Below are 16,963 nucleotides of genomic sequence, written 5' to 3' on the forward strand. Positions count from 1 at the left end.
AGTTGCCATTTACTGAGAAAACCATGAGAGAAGCAAATTTCTGGAGGAAGACAGGGCATTTTAGATTGGGAGTGTTCAAATTAAATTTCCAAGCAGAGATGTCAAGAAGGCAGCTAAATGCTCTAATCTGGAATCAGGAGAGAAAGGGAGTCTGGAAAAATAAATAGTTAAGTGGGAAGCTGCCTCCAGATAAATGGTTATCTCATTGTTAACAATTTCTAAGAAAACAGAGATCCTCCTTTTGCCAATTATTTCCAAAAGTTTTTTCTAGAGTATTCAATTTCCTTGGTCATTTAAACCCACTGTATTTCAAGAGGCTAACATGCTTTTTATGCCTAGAACTTCCTCTTACAGGTGAAATCATCTCAGAACTTTCTTAAATTTAGACACATGCTGTTGAATGTAAAGAGGAACATGGCGCAGAAATGACAAGGTCCAAGATGCTACCACTTAGGGGAGAGAGCACACCAAGGGAGATTTGCAAAAACAGGACGAGCTCCCTACCCCCAAAAGGTCAAGCTTTTAAACCGTTTGAAAACAATAAAAAGCCTCACAAACGTCTTACCAAGATTTAATGTACATTTATTCTTAACACGTGGAACATATAGTATAAAGATTTCATACTGAATAAATGATATTCATTAAGCCAAAAAAGGAAAAAAGGAGGAATTTACATCAAGTTTTAGCTACATTGTTTGAAATACAAATATGCAGATTTTATCACTGAAAAAATCTCAATTGTGTTTCTTCATCAGGAACTTCAACTGAACCTAGAACTTTTTCACACCTCGATTAGAAAGAAAACAAAACAAAACAAAAACCCAGAAAAAAATAAACTATAAGTTGATTGGCTGCTGAGACAGCAAGGACTTTTTACAGAGACCTGTACAGCATCGCACCAAGAGGGGCGATGTCTGGCAAGAGATTAAATAGCTGTGTCTCGCTTTGTGCAGGTCACCAACTTGTTAACTCGTCATACTATAAAGGGGTAGCTGGGAGGGGGACCAAACTGTGGGGATCTGAGGGTATGTGCAATGTACAACATCATATATATACACACGTGGCAGCGCCACCGCTGCAGCTAAAGGTTAAAACCAGTTCTAAGAGGTGATCTCAGGGTTATTCATACAATCAAGGAGGAGAGAGAGAGGTCAGGGTGTTGTAGGTTCACACATGATACTTTGGGGGAAAAGCCTTTTTTTTTTCTCCTCAACGTTTAACTAAAAACATTTTTAAAAACTACAGCTTGCTGCTGACCCAGCGTTTTCTCTTGTTTCCATGTGAGACATTATTATTACAGTATGTTTACAGTATCAGGTGTACAGTACAGTACATGAAAAGGTCTACACTCTACTGCACAGGCCTCTCCAGTGAACAGGGTCTGTCCACAACTGCGAACTTCTCGGCTCCTGCAAGATTGTGAATGTACAACAATAAACCACACACAGTTCAGCAGTCACCTTTTTGTCCTTCAGAGGTTTTTTTTTTGTATTTTTTTCCTTTTTTTTTTTTTACCATTAAAAACAGTTATGAAATGTGGCATCCCGTTGATGCAAGGACCGGGAAAGCCATTTTTATTTTTTTTCCCCAAACTCACTGTAAACGACAGTAACTTTGGTTAAAATAAAAAAGTCTTCTACGTAGGCAGAGCTTTGTCTTTTCAAATAGGGTCCTGAGGGGGTATGGTGAGGACAAGGAACAGAAAGGTGGCAGGGGAGGGGAGGGGAGGAGAGAGAAATAGGAGAGACTTTTTCCCCGAGGGAGAAGCTGGACAGCACAGGGTAAACTGGATTCTGAGGTGGTTTTGCATAAATAAAGGGCAACAGTCAGTTTCTAAGTTCTCCACACACGCACACACACACAGGGAGGGAGGTGTCCCACGGCTGTCATGACTGGCCAATCAAAAACAGTACATCACAAATGACTTGTGAAACCAATGAGTTCATCAACGGCGATACCGAGATGTCCAACAGCCGTGACTCGTACAGCGTGAACTCCGAGTGGTTCTCGTCCACCTTGGCTAGGGCCAGCAGCGCGCGGGCAGCCCGCCGCATCATGTCCACGCTAGTTGGCTCAAAGGGCGGGTTCTGCATGTGGAGCAGGCTGGCCTGGCTCTGCTGGAACTGTGTGGCAGCAAGGCTGTCCTCCAGGAAGCCCAGGAGGTTGCCGATGCTGCCCTTCTGCACTGCGATGGCACGGGCTGCCAGGCTGTCGCCCTGCGCCAGGTTGGCCAGCAGTACCACGGCCATCTCCCGGCATACCGGGTTCTTTCGGTCACTGAGGAAGCGCACCATGGTGCTATACAACTTCTCCAGGCGGCTAAAGGGGGGCGTGGCCAGGATCAGGTCCACATTGTTGTCCTGGATGCTGAGTTTGCTGAGGGTTTCCAAGACCAGTCTCTGGGGGGAGAGGACGGCATTGGGGCCCAGGGTGGAGAAGGGGTCCTGGGCTTCAGCTGAAGGGCAGACTGCCCAGTGTAGGAGTCCGTCCAAGACAGGCAGGCAAATGCTCTCGGGGTATGGGGAGAGGTCCAACTGCCCCGAGATGTTGGCAAGCGTGACCAGGGTGTTTTCCCGGAGCATCTCCAAGCAGTCCCACCACCACTCCACTTTGTTGCAGCTCACCCCCTGGTCCTGCTCCTCCTCCTTCTCATAAGTTAGTGGTGCCTGCTTCCGTTCTGGGTGCTTGTGGTGTAGAAGGATCAGCTTGCCCAGGATCAGCAGCAGCCCCGGGTGTTTGGACATCTCAAAGTCGTTGCCTGGCACAAATGACAGGCTTCGGATGGTATTGGAGACACAGACGCAGCGTTTGGCAAGGGAATCCTGCCAGTCCAGAAGGGTACACAGTGGGGTCTCATCTTTACTGTGGGGCTCGTCCTCTAGGATCTTGATGTTCCGATGGCTCTGTGCTGGGCTGATGCCGAATGGAAACTTGCTGCTCTCCTTGGTGGCCTCTGCATTCTTAGTTCCCTCCTCGGTCAATGTGCTAGACCGGGTGGACAACATGTCATCCATAGTGGCTGTGATCTGTTTTTCTGGAGGGCCATCAGGCGGGGGGCCCTCCTGTTCCGTTGTCCCTGGCGTACCCTCCGCTGCTGTGACATGTTTCCGCGTGACTGGTGGGTAGGGCACATGAGGCCGGGTAGGCAGCAGCTCTGTCTTGCTTTCAAAGTGGGTCTGGATATGCTCAGTGGTGTCCCCCCCACCAATCCGCCAGTGTAGCAGGCCACTGTCAAACTCCTGCACACGCCCAAGCTTATCTGAGCAGTCCACCACAAACGGGTCATTCTTCTGCACGATCTTTACTGGAAGTTTGTCAAACTTACTAATCAGTTTCTCCTCACTATTCTCTGAGGCTGCCTTGTCCTTGCCTGAAAAGGCCATCTCCTCATCATTTTCAACTACTTCCTCTTCTTCTTCCTCCTCTAGTTTAGGACCTAGAAGGTCTTCCTCCTCCTCCCCCTCCATGGGGGCTGGACTAGACGCCTTGCTGAATCTCCCAGGGTCCAGTAGTGTTCTCTGTCCTGGGTCACCCACCTCATACTCCTTTAAAATGCCAAAGATCTCGATCAGGCAACGTCGGAAATATTCCACAAGGAGCTCTAGCAACCCTGGGAGCTAAAAGAGAAAGAACAGGAAACAAATTAAGGGCGAAAAGTGCGCTAAGAAGAGAGAGAATCCTTGACTTGAGAGACCTCCCAAGGTCTTCCATCTAATCTTCCCCATTTCCCTCAAGGTCCGACATCCGTATCACTGAGAAAGGCAGAGCTTCTCTTTTCCCAAAGGCTCTCCACAGAGCGAGTCGTTTAATCTCTCCTACGCCCAGCACAAAACTCTTCCTTCTGCCCAACCTACCTTCATATAAACCTGCCTCCAGCAGGGTGGCAACACTGACCAATGGCTCTACCAGCGCCACCCATCTCTTAGCCTCCTCTTTCCCAACCAATTTCTGCTTTTCTTCACCAGGTCCAGTTTCCTACCGGTAGGTCATTACCATTGTCCCCCTTTGGATACTCTATATCCCACTGCCAACTAGAGCCCAAGGCTAGGCATGATGGGATGACCCCTTCCAACACGAGCTGAGAGAGGGAATGCAGTGTGGACAGATGTTTATCTGCTCTCTTCTCCAAGCTCCCCAACATTTCAGGAGGCTGGACCTCCAGGAATCATGCAACCTAATGAGTGGGCTGAGGCTTCAGTTCTCCAAATATTGGTCCAAGTTGGTGCTAGGTAGACCCAGATTCCAGCTTGGATCCATAAGGCAATTTACCTCTAGAAGAAAACACTAATCTCCAGTCAGATTAACTGCTGGCTGAACAGTATAGCAGAATGGAAAAAATAAGGGCTTTAGAATTAGAAAGATCTAGGTTTGAATTCTGGCTTTTCCAGAAAGTAAGCTGTGTGATTTAAACTCTCTAAGCTGTAGTTTTTGCACTGAAAATGATGGAAATTCTTAAACTTTACAGAGTTGTTCTGAGGTCTAAATAGAATATGTCAAATGCCTGCCATATGGAAATTGCTCAATTAATATTTGTTCCTTTTCTTTCTCACGGGAGGCAATATTATGCAATGGACATAAAGTCAGGCTTTGGAATCAGAAAGACTCTGCTGACCGCTGTGTGTACCTGGGCAAAGATAAGACTCTGAGCCTATTGACTCATCTCTAAGCGGCCACATCTGCCCCAGAAGGCTGCTGTGAAGATGACATGAAAGAAAATATGAAGGACTTGGCACAAAGTGAAAGTACAATAAATGAAAACTATTAATAACAATCCCCCCCACCCCTCAGCTCCTTGATAGACGGGTTGGCAGGTACTAAGGATGATCAAAATAAAGAGTAGGATGGTGCAGCAGAAACTCTTCCCAGCTATTGGGAAAACTCTCAAGTGCACGTCCTGTGGAGAGAGGGTCTAGAGAATCACCTCTGCAAGAACATCACTAAACCTCCCCTTGCCCCCCCAAATCAAGAATACTTCTTTACACTTCCCATTCTATACCTTAGGAAAATGGGATCACAAAGCCTCTTCTATTCAGAGTGGATGAAGTAAGAAAGAGAAAAATAAAGAAACTACTCTGCTCACTGATAAAGACCATAGGTTCTTGGTAGTCTAGAAAATATGGTGTCCTCACTGACATCAACAGAATCTGCATTTCTTACCAATATCAAAGTTTCTCTCAAATTCCCTTTTAAGTCAATCCTGATACCTTACACAAACTATTATTGTTCTCAGTATTCTGGGCCAAAGGCCCAGTGGCAAAGTAGTGGCTTGGGATCAAAGTACTGGCATGGAAGATATCAGAGAGCAAGCAAGAGAGAGGAGACCAAGTTGGCCAGGGATGGCTTAGTTCCCTGTGTCACTTAGCACCATCTACTTCAAGAAGATCCCAGGCCCTCCCAATCTTTCAGTGTTCCCCAGGCACCTGTACTCACCTGACTGAGGTTGAACGTCATGATGCTGTTGTCATCATACAGCAGGATGTTAATGGTGTCTAATGCCCACGTGCTCTCTGCCAGCAGCCCAGACTTGAGGGACATCATTACCCGCCATGCCTCCGGGGTTCCTGAAATAAACCTCCATGTGGTCCATCCACCAAGCCCGGGTTGGCTGGAGGCCCCCCCAGGGCTGATCCATCAGTCACTCTACTCTGAAGACAACACATGGTGAGAGGCAGTTCCTATCTGGGAGATGACGTATCTGCCCCTCATGGCTTCTAGGCTCTCTTAGGACATCACTGCATGGCGATTCCTTTATGTAAAGCCTGAAATCAGCTGACTTCTTCCTTATCCAAAGTTCTTTCGTTCTATTTTAGTCAACAGTGGACCAGATTTTACCTTATCCAGAATATCAGGATGGAGAGAGAACAATGGACAAGATGGAAAGGGGCAGATTATGCAACCCAATCAGGGAGGTCTCCTTACCAATGTCTTTCATTGTGAGCCGCCTCCTCTGCTTCAACACAGGCTGTGTGGCTTCAACGGAACCAGGCGGGAAGGTGATGTCCCGCCGAATCATGGGGGGCTGCACAGGGGCAGGTGCTATGTGCGACGCAGGTACTGGGGGACCTGCCTTCTGCATCTTCATCCCAGAGTGCAGGAATGGAGACTTGCTAGGAGAGGTACGGTTCTCCATTGGCCGGGGCAGGGGAGCGGGGCTGGATACCTGAGGAATGTGATTCTGCATGCTTGGTGGGGGCTGGTAGTTGGATGGAGGGGGCCTTGTCATGGGGGGAACGGGGGCAGAGGGACCATATGGGGGCTGGCGTGTGCCATGGGAAGGCCACGGGCCTTCATGGTTGGCCCTCTGATCCGTGTGCAGCATTTCATCTGTTCGGTTCACGCCATGATAGGCAGGGCCCTGGGGGGCAGAGCCCGTGCTCTGCCTGTTGGCATAATTGTAGGTCATGTCATTACGCCCCTGCCACATGGGGCCTTGCTGAGCAACTTCAGCCGATGCCTGTATGGGGCCGCCCATCATTTGCGGTGGCATGTTCTGCTGGGCATTGGATCCAGGGGGTGCAGAGACACGGTCTCGGCCAAACTGGAATGGAAACTGGTTCTGGGGACCACCTGCTGGTCGGCGCTCAGTAGCAGCAGCGGCAGTGGCAGGATAGGCGTTGCCATACTGGTTGTACACATCTTGCTGAGGGGAAGGCTGGGCAGCTTGTTGCTGGCTGGTGGGCTGGGGCTGGGCTGGGGGCAACTGCTGTTGTTGGGGCTGCCCCTGCCCCGTGGTGTATGGCACGCTGTACATCTCCCCTTCGTGCCGCTTGGCAGGAGGGCCGTATGTGCCATCCATCGGCCGCTTGTAATTCTAAGACAGGGACAAGCAGAGGGGAAGTTAATACTCTGCACTCAGGAACACAAGACCCACAGCTACCAAAATGGTTACACCAGATACTTGCTGAGCTTACTTCTGCCCCTCTAGAAGAGAGGATGCAGACTCCAAGGGAACAAAGGAATCACCTTTACAAATTATCTTTTGAAGTTGTTTCTGAAAGCAAGAATCATTCTCTATGCTGCTATGGCTTTCCTATGCTCTAAGCAGAAAAACGTAGAAAAGTTCTAAAATCAAAATAAGGCTTGTTTCTAGCCCTTTTGGATAACTAGAGAAGGGAAGAGATTGATGGCTTGGCTCTTCAGGCAGAACTGGCTATTTGGTCAGGAGAAGAGCACCAAACTATCTAAAGTGAGCTGCTTAGACTTTTCAACTCTAAGTGGCTCTCCAGGGGAACCTGTGTGTCAGTTCACTCTGCTACCCTCCTCACCTGCTGCTGCTGCTGATACATTGTGGTCTGCTGGCTGGGGAAGGGGCTGCCAGAAGGGGTGCCTTGAGTGGAGAACTGATTGCCATAGGAATCATGTCTGCAGGAAGGAGAGAAACAAAGGATCAGGGTGGGAAATGGCAAAGCCCGAGCCACAGCAGCAGTGAGACCAGGCTTCACTCACCGTTGCTGCTGCTGCTGCTGCTGTGGAGGGTAGCGGCTAGGAGAATACATCCCCGAGTCTGGGTTGGAAGGCATGAGATTCGGCTGTGGGGCTCCAGTGCCCATGTTTCCCTCAGGTCCTATTCCAGGCTCCGTCCTAAACCAAATTGGAGAAGTGGATTGAGTCCACTACAGCTGCAGGGTGCTAGGATGGGACAGGAGCGGGGGCCATGCTTACCTCACTCGGTCATAAGGACTTCCATAGGGATAGTGCTGTCGCGGTCCCATCGCCACATTTCCCAGCCCAGGGCCAGCAGCTCGACTGTAGGGGTCCCCCATCCCGCCATTGGGGCCCTGCCCTGAGGACATGAAGGGATCACTCCCTGGAGCTGAGTGCAGAAAGGAAGGCAATAAGCAAACTGGTAGGTCAGCAGGCCTAGCAATCTACACCTTACTTGCCCCAAAGATTCAAGCCCTAGGGTTTGTTCCTATTGTTTTCCTGACAGGTTCAAAACAGAGATCTAACAGCCCCCCACTAGCAAAGAGCATGCACTTGTTAAGGGGTGACAAAATGAAGCAAGGGAGAAGGAGATAAGAAAGGAGGTAGGGTGAAGAGGGGTGGTTAGGTCCGGAAATGCCTTATTTCAGAAGATGGCTCAACAAAAACCCTGAACCACTCTCAAGGTATCCCCCATTTCCCTGGCCCTTGTCCTCAAGGGCACAAAGCCAACAGCAATTGGTCACCTTTCCTCATGCTGCCATAAGGATCCTTATTTGGCTCGTAGGACATGCGCCCCATCATGTCAGAGGTATTCATACTGGGCTGGTACCCAGGGTTTGGAGTCATGGAATTCCGCTTCTGGAATGTGGGGTCACTTCCATCAGGAAAGGCATCCTGGATCCCGACTGAATTGCTCCTGCTCCAGAATGAGGAAAGCCAATTAAACCCCAAATAAAGCAATTCCTCTGATAACACAGGGCACATGGGAGTCACTGGCTGGGCAGGCAGAGCAGGGACTACCGGGCTGCACAGGAGCTCATGCACTTCTGCCCAGAATGCCCCAAACCACCTGCCACTGCTCCTGACCTTACCTCATGCCTGGCAATGGGGGGATCTGACTATGTGGTGTGGATGCTGGAGTTGGTGGCTTCAGGTCTCCTCCTTCTGCCATGGAACTGCTGGTTGACTGAGGTGTCTGTGGCCCCTGCATAGACCCTGATCCCGCTGTGGACAGAGATGTGGGGTGAGCAGGAAAGTGTCTAACTCTCACAGAAGCACACAAATGCCCTGGAATCTCTATGCCCTGGAATCTCTTTGGAAGAGATCGTTACAAGGCTAAAGCTAGGGTTTTTTTTTTTTTAATTTTATTTATTTATTTTTTTCACCCAAAGCCCCAGTAGATAGTTGTATGTCATAGCTGCACATCCTTCTAGTTGCTGTACATGGGATGCCGCCTCAGCATGGCCGGAGAAGCGGTGCGTCGGTGCGCGCCCGGGATCCGAACCTGAGCCACCAGCAGCGGAGCGCACTCACTTAACCGCTAAGCCATGGGGCCGGCCCAAAAGCTAGGGTTCTTTAAGCCTAAATCACCCTTCTTAGCAGGGGATCTGCAAGGCCAGGTAATAAAGGGAATTTGAGGGCTCTATCGCTCGCTGCTGCTGTTTCACATTGGGAGAACAGCAGTGACGTGGTGATGCCATCATCATGCTGCTGATTCCTTGAGTCTCTGCCAGCTTCCCTGACTACTTCTCTTTACTTCCCCAGGGACCCTGTCTAACCTTTTAAACCCTGGAATGCTGGTACACAAGCTCCCAGTCAGAGCCCCTGAAATCCTTGGGAGGAAGGTTCCATCTTACCCCAAAACCTGCAGTGCACTTTAGGAGCCTATGTGCTCCTATTCTCAAGCATCTAGTACACTGTCACCAATCAGGTTCAAATGTTCCTCTAAGCTGATGAGCACAGAACTACCAGTAATTAATGTTTCCATTAGTTACCATTCCCAGCAGCAGATATCCCACTGCTTAGGCCTCTCCAGCTGATGAGTCATCTCAGGCACTCATTACACCCTCAGAGGTCAACATGAGGGCACATGTGTTTACACCCACCTTCTAGGAGCCCTGGCCTTCTTCCCTCCCCACGCTTGCCCAGGCCCCAGCCTCCTCTCAGAAAGGAGGGTGGGCAGAGGCACTCCCATCTGAGAGTTCCATTCATATCCCCTCCCCACCCCCTCCTTCCCCTTCATTCACATCTCAGCTTCCTGGGGGAATTCAGGGCTCTACTCTGAACTGCATTCTAAGGTGCTGACATCAGTGGGCCAAAACTCCCAGATGGCCCTGCCTCACTGCTATTTGTCAGATTTCCCCACTCCTGTGATGTCCCTCCCACGCACCAGTTTACAAACATTTGGCAAGACACCAGGTGCACAATGAAAATTAAAACTTAAGGGCTGCTGCAGACTACCTCCCAAGGGAGTCGCCACTGCCCGCTCTTTAGTCTGCCAAGCTGTTAAGCCGTGTGGTACAGCAGGGCAGAGCACATATCCCTAGTGGCGGGCACTGCTGAATAAGGAGCCTGGACTCTTGAAGGGTGAGCCTTGGTGGCGCCACTCACCCAATCCTTACCAGGAGAGGGAGGCTGGATCTTTTCCTTACCAGGAGAAGGAGGCTGGATCTTGGGCTGGGACTTCTTGGAATCAGCAGCTGCAAAGATGTCTGGGGGAGGGTCTTCTCCCCGTTCAATCTTGCACTCAAAGGCATAGAGACACTGGATATACTGCTTTTTCAAGGAGCTGGCAGCACTGCTTGAGGTGCCGACATTGAGGTTGGTTGCAAGTTCCCGCCATTTTTTGTTCTTGTTGACCTGTACAACCAACCAGAAGAGTTGGGGTACATCTTCCATCCGGTCTTTCTGCCCGCACGCCCCAAACCCCATGAGGCTACCAGGTACTCATCTCTTGTGGAATCACAGTTCTCAGCTAACCACAAAAGTTAACCCCACTTGGTAGACAGTCCACAACAAATGTTAAATCCATGGCTGGCTTCCCTCTACCCTCAGCAGGCTACCACAGATGGTTGCAACTATCAGATAGTGCTTATTCAAAATAGGGCAAATTTCACACCACTGTTAGAGAGAGTAGAATTCAGAAGTTATGGTTTTTGCTTTATACAAGTATACTGCTGAAAAATCGTGTAAAAATCAACAGCAGATCCAAATCCTATTTTAAATGCACCAATAAAAATTAACATTTTATAAAATGGGGATGTGTGCAAATATCAATGGTCACCCTGACTGACTGACTTTGTCCAACTGGGGGTTTTCACATCTGATTTTTTTCTTAGGGGCTCCTTGCAAATTTGACATTCTTGGGCCACTGTTCCCCTGCATCTCAGTGACATTTAATTACAAGCCCCTTTCCCTCACCAGTCACTGTCATGATTGTCCAGGAGATGCTCCAGGCCCTATGACTTCTTTTGTACCTTCTCAGCAGCCAGCCTACAGTTCTGCCCTCCTTTCCTCAGCTTCAGGACATACTGACCAAGACCATTCCCCAATCCCTACAATTAGTCTTTCTGCTCTAGCCAGGCAGGTCTGCTTCTTCATGTATTCTTTTTTTTTTTTTCTTTTTGGTGAGGAAGATCAGCCCTGAGCTAACATCCATGCTAATCCTCCTCTTTTTTTTGCTGAGAAAGACCAGCTCTGAGCTGACATCTATTGCCAATCCTCCTCCTTTTTTTTCTTTTCCCCCCAAAGCCCCAGTAGATAGTTGTATGTCATAGTCGCACATCCTTCTAGCTGCTGTAAGTGGGACACAGCCTCAGCATGGCTGGAGAAGCAGTGCCTCGGTGTGCGCCTGGGATCCGAACCCGGGCCGCCAGTAGCGGAGCGCGCGCACTTAACCGCTAAGCCACGGGGCCGGACCTCTTCATGTACTCTTATGCCTAGTCATCCACCGCGTGATAAGCCTGTCTCTCAAGGGCTGGGAACACTGGCTTTCCAGTCTCAATCCACAAGAAGTTCAATATGTTGTGATACCTGTTGATCTGGGACCTGTGACACCAGAGAGAAGAGTGATAAGGAAGCAAAGAGACGGACAACCTAGATGGAGGGGAGGTGACCAGAAATGCTTCCTAGGGCCTGGTCCGGTGGCATAGTGGTTAAGTTCATGTGCTCCACTTTCGTGGCCTGGGGTTCGTGGGTTTAGATCCCACATGCGGACCTACACACCACTCATCAGAAAATTGGCACAGATGTTAGCTCAGGGCCAATCTTCCTCACCAGAAGAAAAAAAAAAAAGAAACACTTCCTAGAGCAGATAACATGTAAGCTGAGTCTTAAAGGTTGGAGATGGAGCTGGTAGGGTATATTCCAGACTCTCTCTCATCTCCATGCCATCTGGACCAGCCAAGTGGAAGGGCCCCTCCCTCTACCTAAACCCTACTAATCCTTGAGAAAAGCTGAGAACTCATCCTTCACCTTCTCGGAGCCTTCACAAACTAACTTATAACAGCACTCTTTCTCCTATGAATTCTCACTGTCTTTAGAGTTCAATTACATCATCGCATCTAAAAGGTGGGCATCCTTTTGCAAACTAGAAGACAGGCCTAGGCTTTGGGATTCCCTCTATATCTCATCTTGGGTTCCGTGAATCCCCAAGCCCACCCAATCACAAGTATGCCAAACCTAACCCAATGACCCCTTTCCCTACAGGCAAGAGAGGTCTGACTATGAGAACTCAATACCAGGGAGAAAGTCAGGAATAAATTCAGGGTCATCTCAGAAGCCTGCTGTGGCTTTGCTTCTCATGCCAGTTATGTGGTGGTGTGCACGTGTCTTGTTTTGTTTTGTTTTCCTTTGTGGGGGAGGGGAATAAAACCTGAAAGGAGAAGGAATTCATAACTGACTGTTGGTTGGCTTCATTCCAATCACTTTCTTTTCTGCTGCTGACAGCTGTTTTCCTCTTCTGATTTAGAAGGTTTGGAATATGCCCCACCCCGCCACACCTCACCCTAAGCTCAGCCACAAACTCAGATCCAACAGCAGGCTCCTGGTCTGATGACTACAGAGCACACATAGGAGGAAAGTTAGTGAGGCACAGTGTGCTGCGTGCCAGTGTTGCCTCAGCTGTTTGCATCCTGGGCTGAGTGTAAAAGAAACCTGTAAGGTACCAGGGCAGGGGCAGGGCTCAGGTAGGCGTTCAGTTCAGAGGTTTTCAGCAGAGATTAATCCATTCACTTAAGTCTCCCACACAGAGTAACTAAACACAATTTCCACCCACTTCTTCTTTCATAAACTACTTCCAGGGCCGGCCCCGTGGCGTAGTGGGTAAGTGCATGCGTTCCTCTGCTGGCGGCCCGGGTTCGGATCCCAGGGGCACACCAACACACTACTTGTCAGGCCATGCTGTGGCGGCGTTCCACATAAAATGGAGGAAGATTGGCACGGATGTTAGCTTATGGCCAGTCTTCCTCAGCAAAAAGAGGAGGATTGGCATGGATGTTAGCTCAGGGCTGATCTTCCTCACACAAAAAAAAACAAAAAAAAAAAAACCCCAAAAAAACCCAAAACAAGACATAAACTACTTCTACTAAATAGCTCCTGAAATCCCCTCTCCACTGGAAGATTCCTGGAACGGAAGGGTTAGCAACTACTCTGACTGTCCCTGTACCATCTTGCAGACCATTTATGTAGCAGAAATCTTGCTGAAAGCTTTGTTTATTTTTTACTTTTTTTACTTTTGGTGAGGAAGATCAGCCCTGAGCTAACATCTATTGCCAATCTTCCTCTTCTTTTTTTTTTTCCCTTTTTCTCCCCAAAGCCCCAGTAGAGAGTTGTATGTCATAGTTGCACATCCTGCTAGTTGCTGCATGTGGGACGCCGCCTCAGCATGGCCCAACAAGCGGTGTGTTGGTGCGTGCCTGGGATCTGAACCCGGGCCGCCAGTAGCGGAGCACGTGCACTTAACCGCTAAGACACCGGGCCTGCCCCGAAAGCTTTGACAGTCTAGTAGAGTACATACTGTCCCTACTTTACAAATAAGAAAAATTAGGGCTCAGAGTGGTTATACACCTTGATTAAGGTCACATCTGTTGTAAGTGGCTAAGAAAGAATTCAAAACCAGGCCCATCTCTCCAAACCTTGCCCTTGTCTACTATGCCTAACTGCCTCCTGCGGAATCAGAACGCCCACAGACTTTCCCTGTGTTTGCACCCCAAGGGGACCCTAGACCTATGGTAAACTTTTTTTTTTTTTTTTTTTTTTTTAAAGATTTTATTTATTCAGTTTTTTCCCCCCAAAGCCCCAGTAGATAGTTGCATGTCATAGGTTCACATCCTTCTAGTTGCTGTACGTGGGACTCGGCCTCACGTTGGACGGAGAAGTGGTGCCTCGGGGCGCTCCCGGGATCCGAACCCCGGCCGCCAGCATCAGAGCGCGCACACTTAACCGCTAAGCCACGGAGCCGGCCCATCCTATGGTAAACTTAATGCTAATACTTCTTACTACTCAGGGAGATCTCAGCCTCCTGCCTTTGCCTTATCTTTTGGAAGCCCTGTGCTACCCAGTCTTTCAGTATGTGACTCATAGAGCAGGAGAGGGTGATGTCCCTGTGGGACGTGTGGCACCAGGTGAAGCCACTGGGTACCTAGAGAGAGGCTTGTTGAAACCCCAGGGGAAGCCAAGTGCCAGGCACTAACCTGAGTCAATCCACCAATCTCCTTCACAGACACATAGAGGCGATACAGGTCCAGAGGTTTCCTACCCACAGCAGGCAGATTTGTCATGCCCATGGCTTTCTCCTCCGTGAAGGCCAGATAACGGTCCACCCACATCTTCCTCTCAGGTTCACCACCCAGCTCATACAACTTGGTGATCTTCTCATTGGTCGTAGTAGAAGAACTGGATTTCTGGAAGGGGCAGGTCAAGATTCATAGGAACCAGTCAGATTCAAAGCCTATACTAAGGGTCTCAGAAGTCCCTTAAATAGGGCAGTGGTCAAGCTTCTTATTCTGTGGTGGTCACTAATACCTGCCCTGCCTTTGCAAGGTTGAAAGACAAAAAGGGAGCCAGACTGTCTTCCTGTAAAGGAAGGAAGTGAACACTGACTATATATTATGCATTGGGTGCTGTGCTAGACGCCTTTACATACTAGGTATTATAAATTATTCCTCTCTTAAAAGATAAGGAAGCAGGCACAAGGCCATGCCTAAGATCTCACAGCTTTTAAGTAGCAGGGCTGAGTGTCAAACCCTTGTTCTACCTGACATCAATGTCACTACTACTCCCACACTACTACCCAGGAGACTGGACACACTTTTATAGACTGTTTCAAAGAACTCGAGAAACTCAAAACGTGATCTGGAGACAAAGGCTTGGACTAAAATGCAAAGAAACTCTTTCTACTCTCAAGAAAGGAAAAGTTTCCCACTTGCTTGAAAGCTTTGGATATTATCCTGTTTAAGATGGGAGGATGGCTTTTAAAACGGTCTGGGAGCCAGAGGTAAAGGTCCCCAGGAGATGGCACCTATGGTTTTTATTTACCCTACTTTGTAAGATAGGGAAAATGAGGTATGACAAAGGGCAGAAATGTTTCAAATGACTCAAATGCTGAGTAGGTCCCCAGACTGACACATAGCCCAACAGACAGCACACTCAGAACCAACCTCCAGGGAGGCCAAGGACCCAAACCCCACCTCATCTCCCCCTTTATAGAACACAGGGCACCAACCATTCCTACTGTTCTGAGTAAGGTCCAAGAAGAGAAGGGCAACTAGCTGCCCATGGCACACACCATCTATCAGTGCATGGGATGGGGGCACAGATTCACAGAGGGCAGTACAAAGAATTCTACACTGCAGGTCTGGCATTTCCTCCGTAAGAGAGAGCTGTGAGAACATGATGTTATTTACATTGGGACCCCTTAGGCTAACTCAAACCTAATTCAATGAGCTATTATCCCAGGACCTTTACGATAGGAAGAGGCGACAGAAGCCTTTTCCAAGACGATCTAGTTGGTGTCATAAAAGGCTGGAGTCTAGTCATCCTCTTTTCTTTTTCCTTCCTATCACTGAAAGGATGGGGCAGAAAGTTGAGTCAAGATATAAATCATTACCTTGGATTTGGATTCTGTCTTGGGTGTCCCATCTGCCTTGTTGTTCATTTTGGTGGCTGGAGTTAACTTGACGTCCCCAAGGCCCATCATTTCTGGGCTGGCTGCCATCCCTATAAAAGAGGAAAAAATTCTCAAGTCCAACAGATTTGTGACATGAAGATCATTCTGGAACAATTCTCTGGAGTGAGCAATGACTAGAACTTACCTGCTGAATTGTTGGCCATGGTGCCACCCATGGGATATGGGGGTCCCTGAGGGTTGATCATGCCAGCCATACTATTAATCCCTTGTCCATAGGGAGGTCCAGTTCCCATCATGCCCCCTTGATTCATATTGGGGTAGCCTGGTGGCCTGAGGAAGAAGAAGGTAAGTGAGAAAGACAAGAGTTAGAAACACTGAGCTTTCAGATTTGGACTTGAGCTAAATAGGGTTGTGTGGCTTATAAGGAAAAAGTTTCTGGGGCCCCAAAAGCACAACCATGCACCACCAGACCTAGACAGTCTTATCTTCCACCTCTCACAAAAAGTTCTAAGAGGGTTCAAGTTCCAAATAGGAAACCACAGCTCAATTTTAAAGGATCTCCTCCTTGAGAATGGAGCCTTCCTATATCTCTTAAGTACTGTCTCCCTCTAAGGCACCTCCAAAGTCAAGCTGTGTTTCCATTTAAGGGCCCTCTCTATAGCAAAAGGCCTAGATTAAATGCTCAATTTTATCGCTCTTTCTCATGTCAAACCCCAACCAAACTGGACCCCTTACAGCACAGCACCTGGAGGGGCTTTGCATTCTTTCTTGATGGGCCTACTGCAAATTTTGCGCTTCCATCATTCTGAAGTACTACCACACCCATCTCTTTACAGTCAATCACCCTATTCTACCTCAGTTCATCAACATCCCAATAAGCAAGAGCCGCTTTAAGAACTACAGGCACCAACAATGGGGTGCACAGACAGAACCTTCAAAAACAGTAGAATCATATTCACTGAAGTCAGTGGCCAAGGAAAAAATGAATCTTCAAGTCATTAAACCAATCACATGAGCCTTCTGCACTTGAGCACCAGAGTCAACACACAGGACCACACAGAACAGTAGGAGAAATGGCAAACCACAACCCTACCATCCTCTCATACCACAGATCCAAGTCATCATTAAAAATCATTTTGGAAACCAAGAAACTAGACTGTCAGAAGAAATGAAGAAACTAAACACTTATTTTACTAATCAAAATAACCTGTGCTTTATAAAGTTCTTTACAGATGATATATGGTCATGTGAAATTTGATATCTAAGATGCTTAAGAATCAGCACTTTTGTTGTGTTTTTCATTGAGGAAATCTAGTTTTCTAAAGAGCTTTCAGTAAAATGGACATTTACCAAGATGACATGGTTTAGGTCCAGAAGTAGCTCAGTGACCTAAATGACTCTACAATTTAT

The 16,963-nt window shown here is 48.3% G+C and overlaps 1 protein-coding gene across 2 annotated transcripts in view; it reads right to left on the reverse strand.

Annotated features, from left to right (window-relative positions):
- Window positions 1-555: 555 nt before the first annotated feature.
- ARID1A (AT-rich interaction domain 1A) overlaps window positions 556-16,963 on the reverse strand; it is a 69,772-nt gene continuing 53,364 nt past the window's right edge. Inside the window, exons 9-20 of one of the 2 annotated variants that reach the window (XM_014784015.2) lie at window positions 15,738-15,883; window positions 15,533-15,642; window positions 14,118-14,327; window positions 10,077-10,284; window positions 8,517-8,649; window positions 8,169-8,341; window positions 7,663-7,813; window positions 7,447-7,581; window positions 7,266-7,362; window positions 5,920-6,811; window positions 5,431-5,561; window positions 556-3,617 (exon numbers count right to left, since the gene is read on the reverse strand). In XM_014784015.2, coding sequence (XP_014639501.1) covers window positions 1,887-3,617; window positions 5,431-5,561; window positions 5,920-6,811; window positions 7,266-7,362; window positions 7,447-7,581; window positions 7,663-7,813; window positions 8,169-8,341; window positions 8,517-8,649; window positions 10,077-10,284; window positions 14,118-14,327; window positions 15,533-15,642; window positions 15,738-15,883 — 4,117 coding nt within the window. In that variant the 3' untranslated portion in view covers window positions 556-1,886. Of the gene's footprint in view, window positions 3,618-5,430; window positions 5,562-5,919; window positions 6,812-7,265; window positions 7,363-7,446; window positions 7,582-7,662; window positions 7,814-8,168; window positions 8,345-8,516; window positions 8,650-10,076; window positions 10,285-14,117; window positions 14,328-15,532; window positions 15,643-15,737; window positions 15,884-16,963 lie in introns of both variants that reach the window. The other variant, XM_087446498.1, reaches the window with a different exon arrangement.

This window comes from Ceratotherium simum, chromosome 22, assembly GCF_057802395.1.
Source record: "Ceratotherium simum simum isolate JZ-2026a chromosome 22, ASM5780239v1, whole genome shotgun sequence".
Lineage (NCBI taxonomy): Eukaryota > Metazoa > Chordata > Mammalia > Perissodactyla > Rhinocerotidae > Ceratotherium > Ceratotherium simum.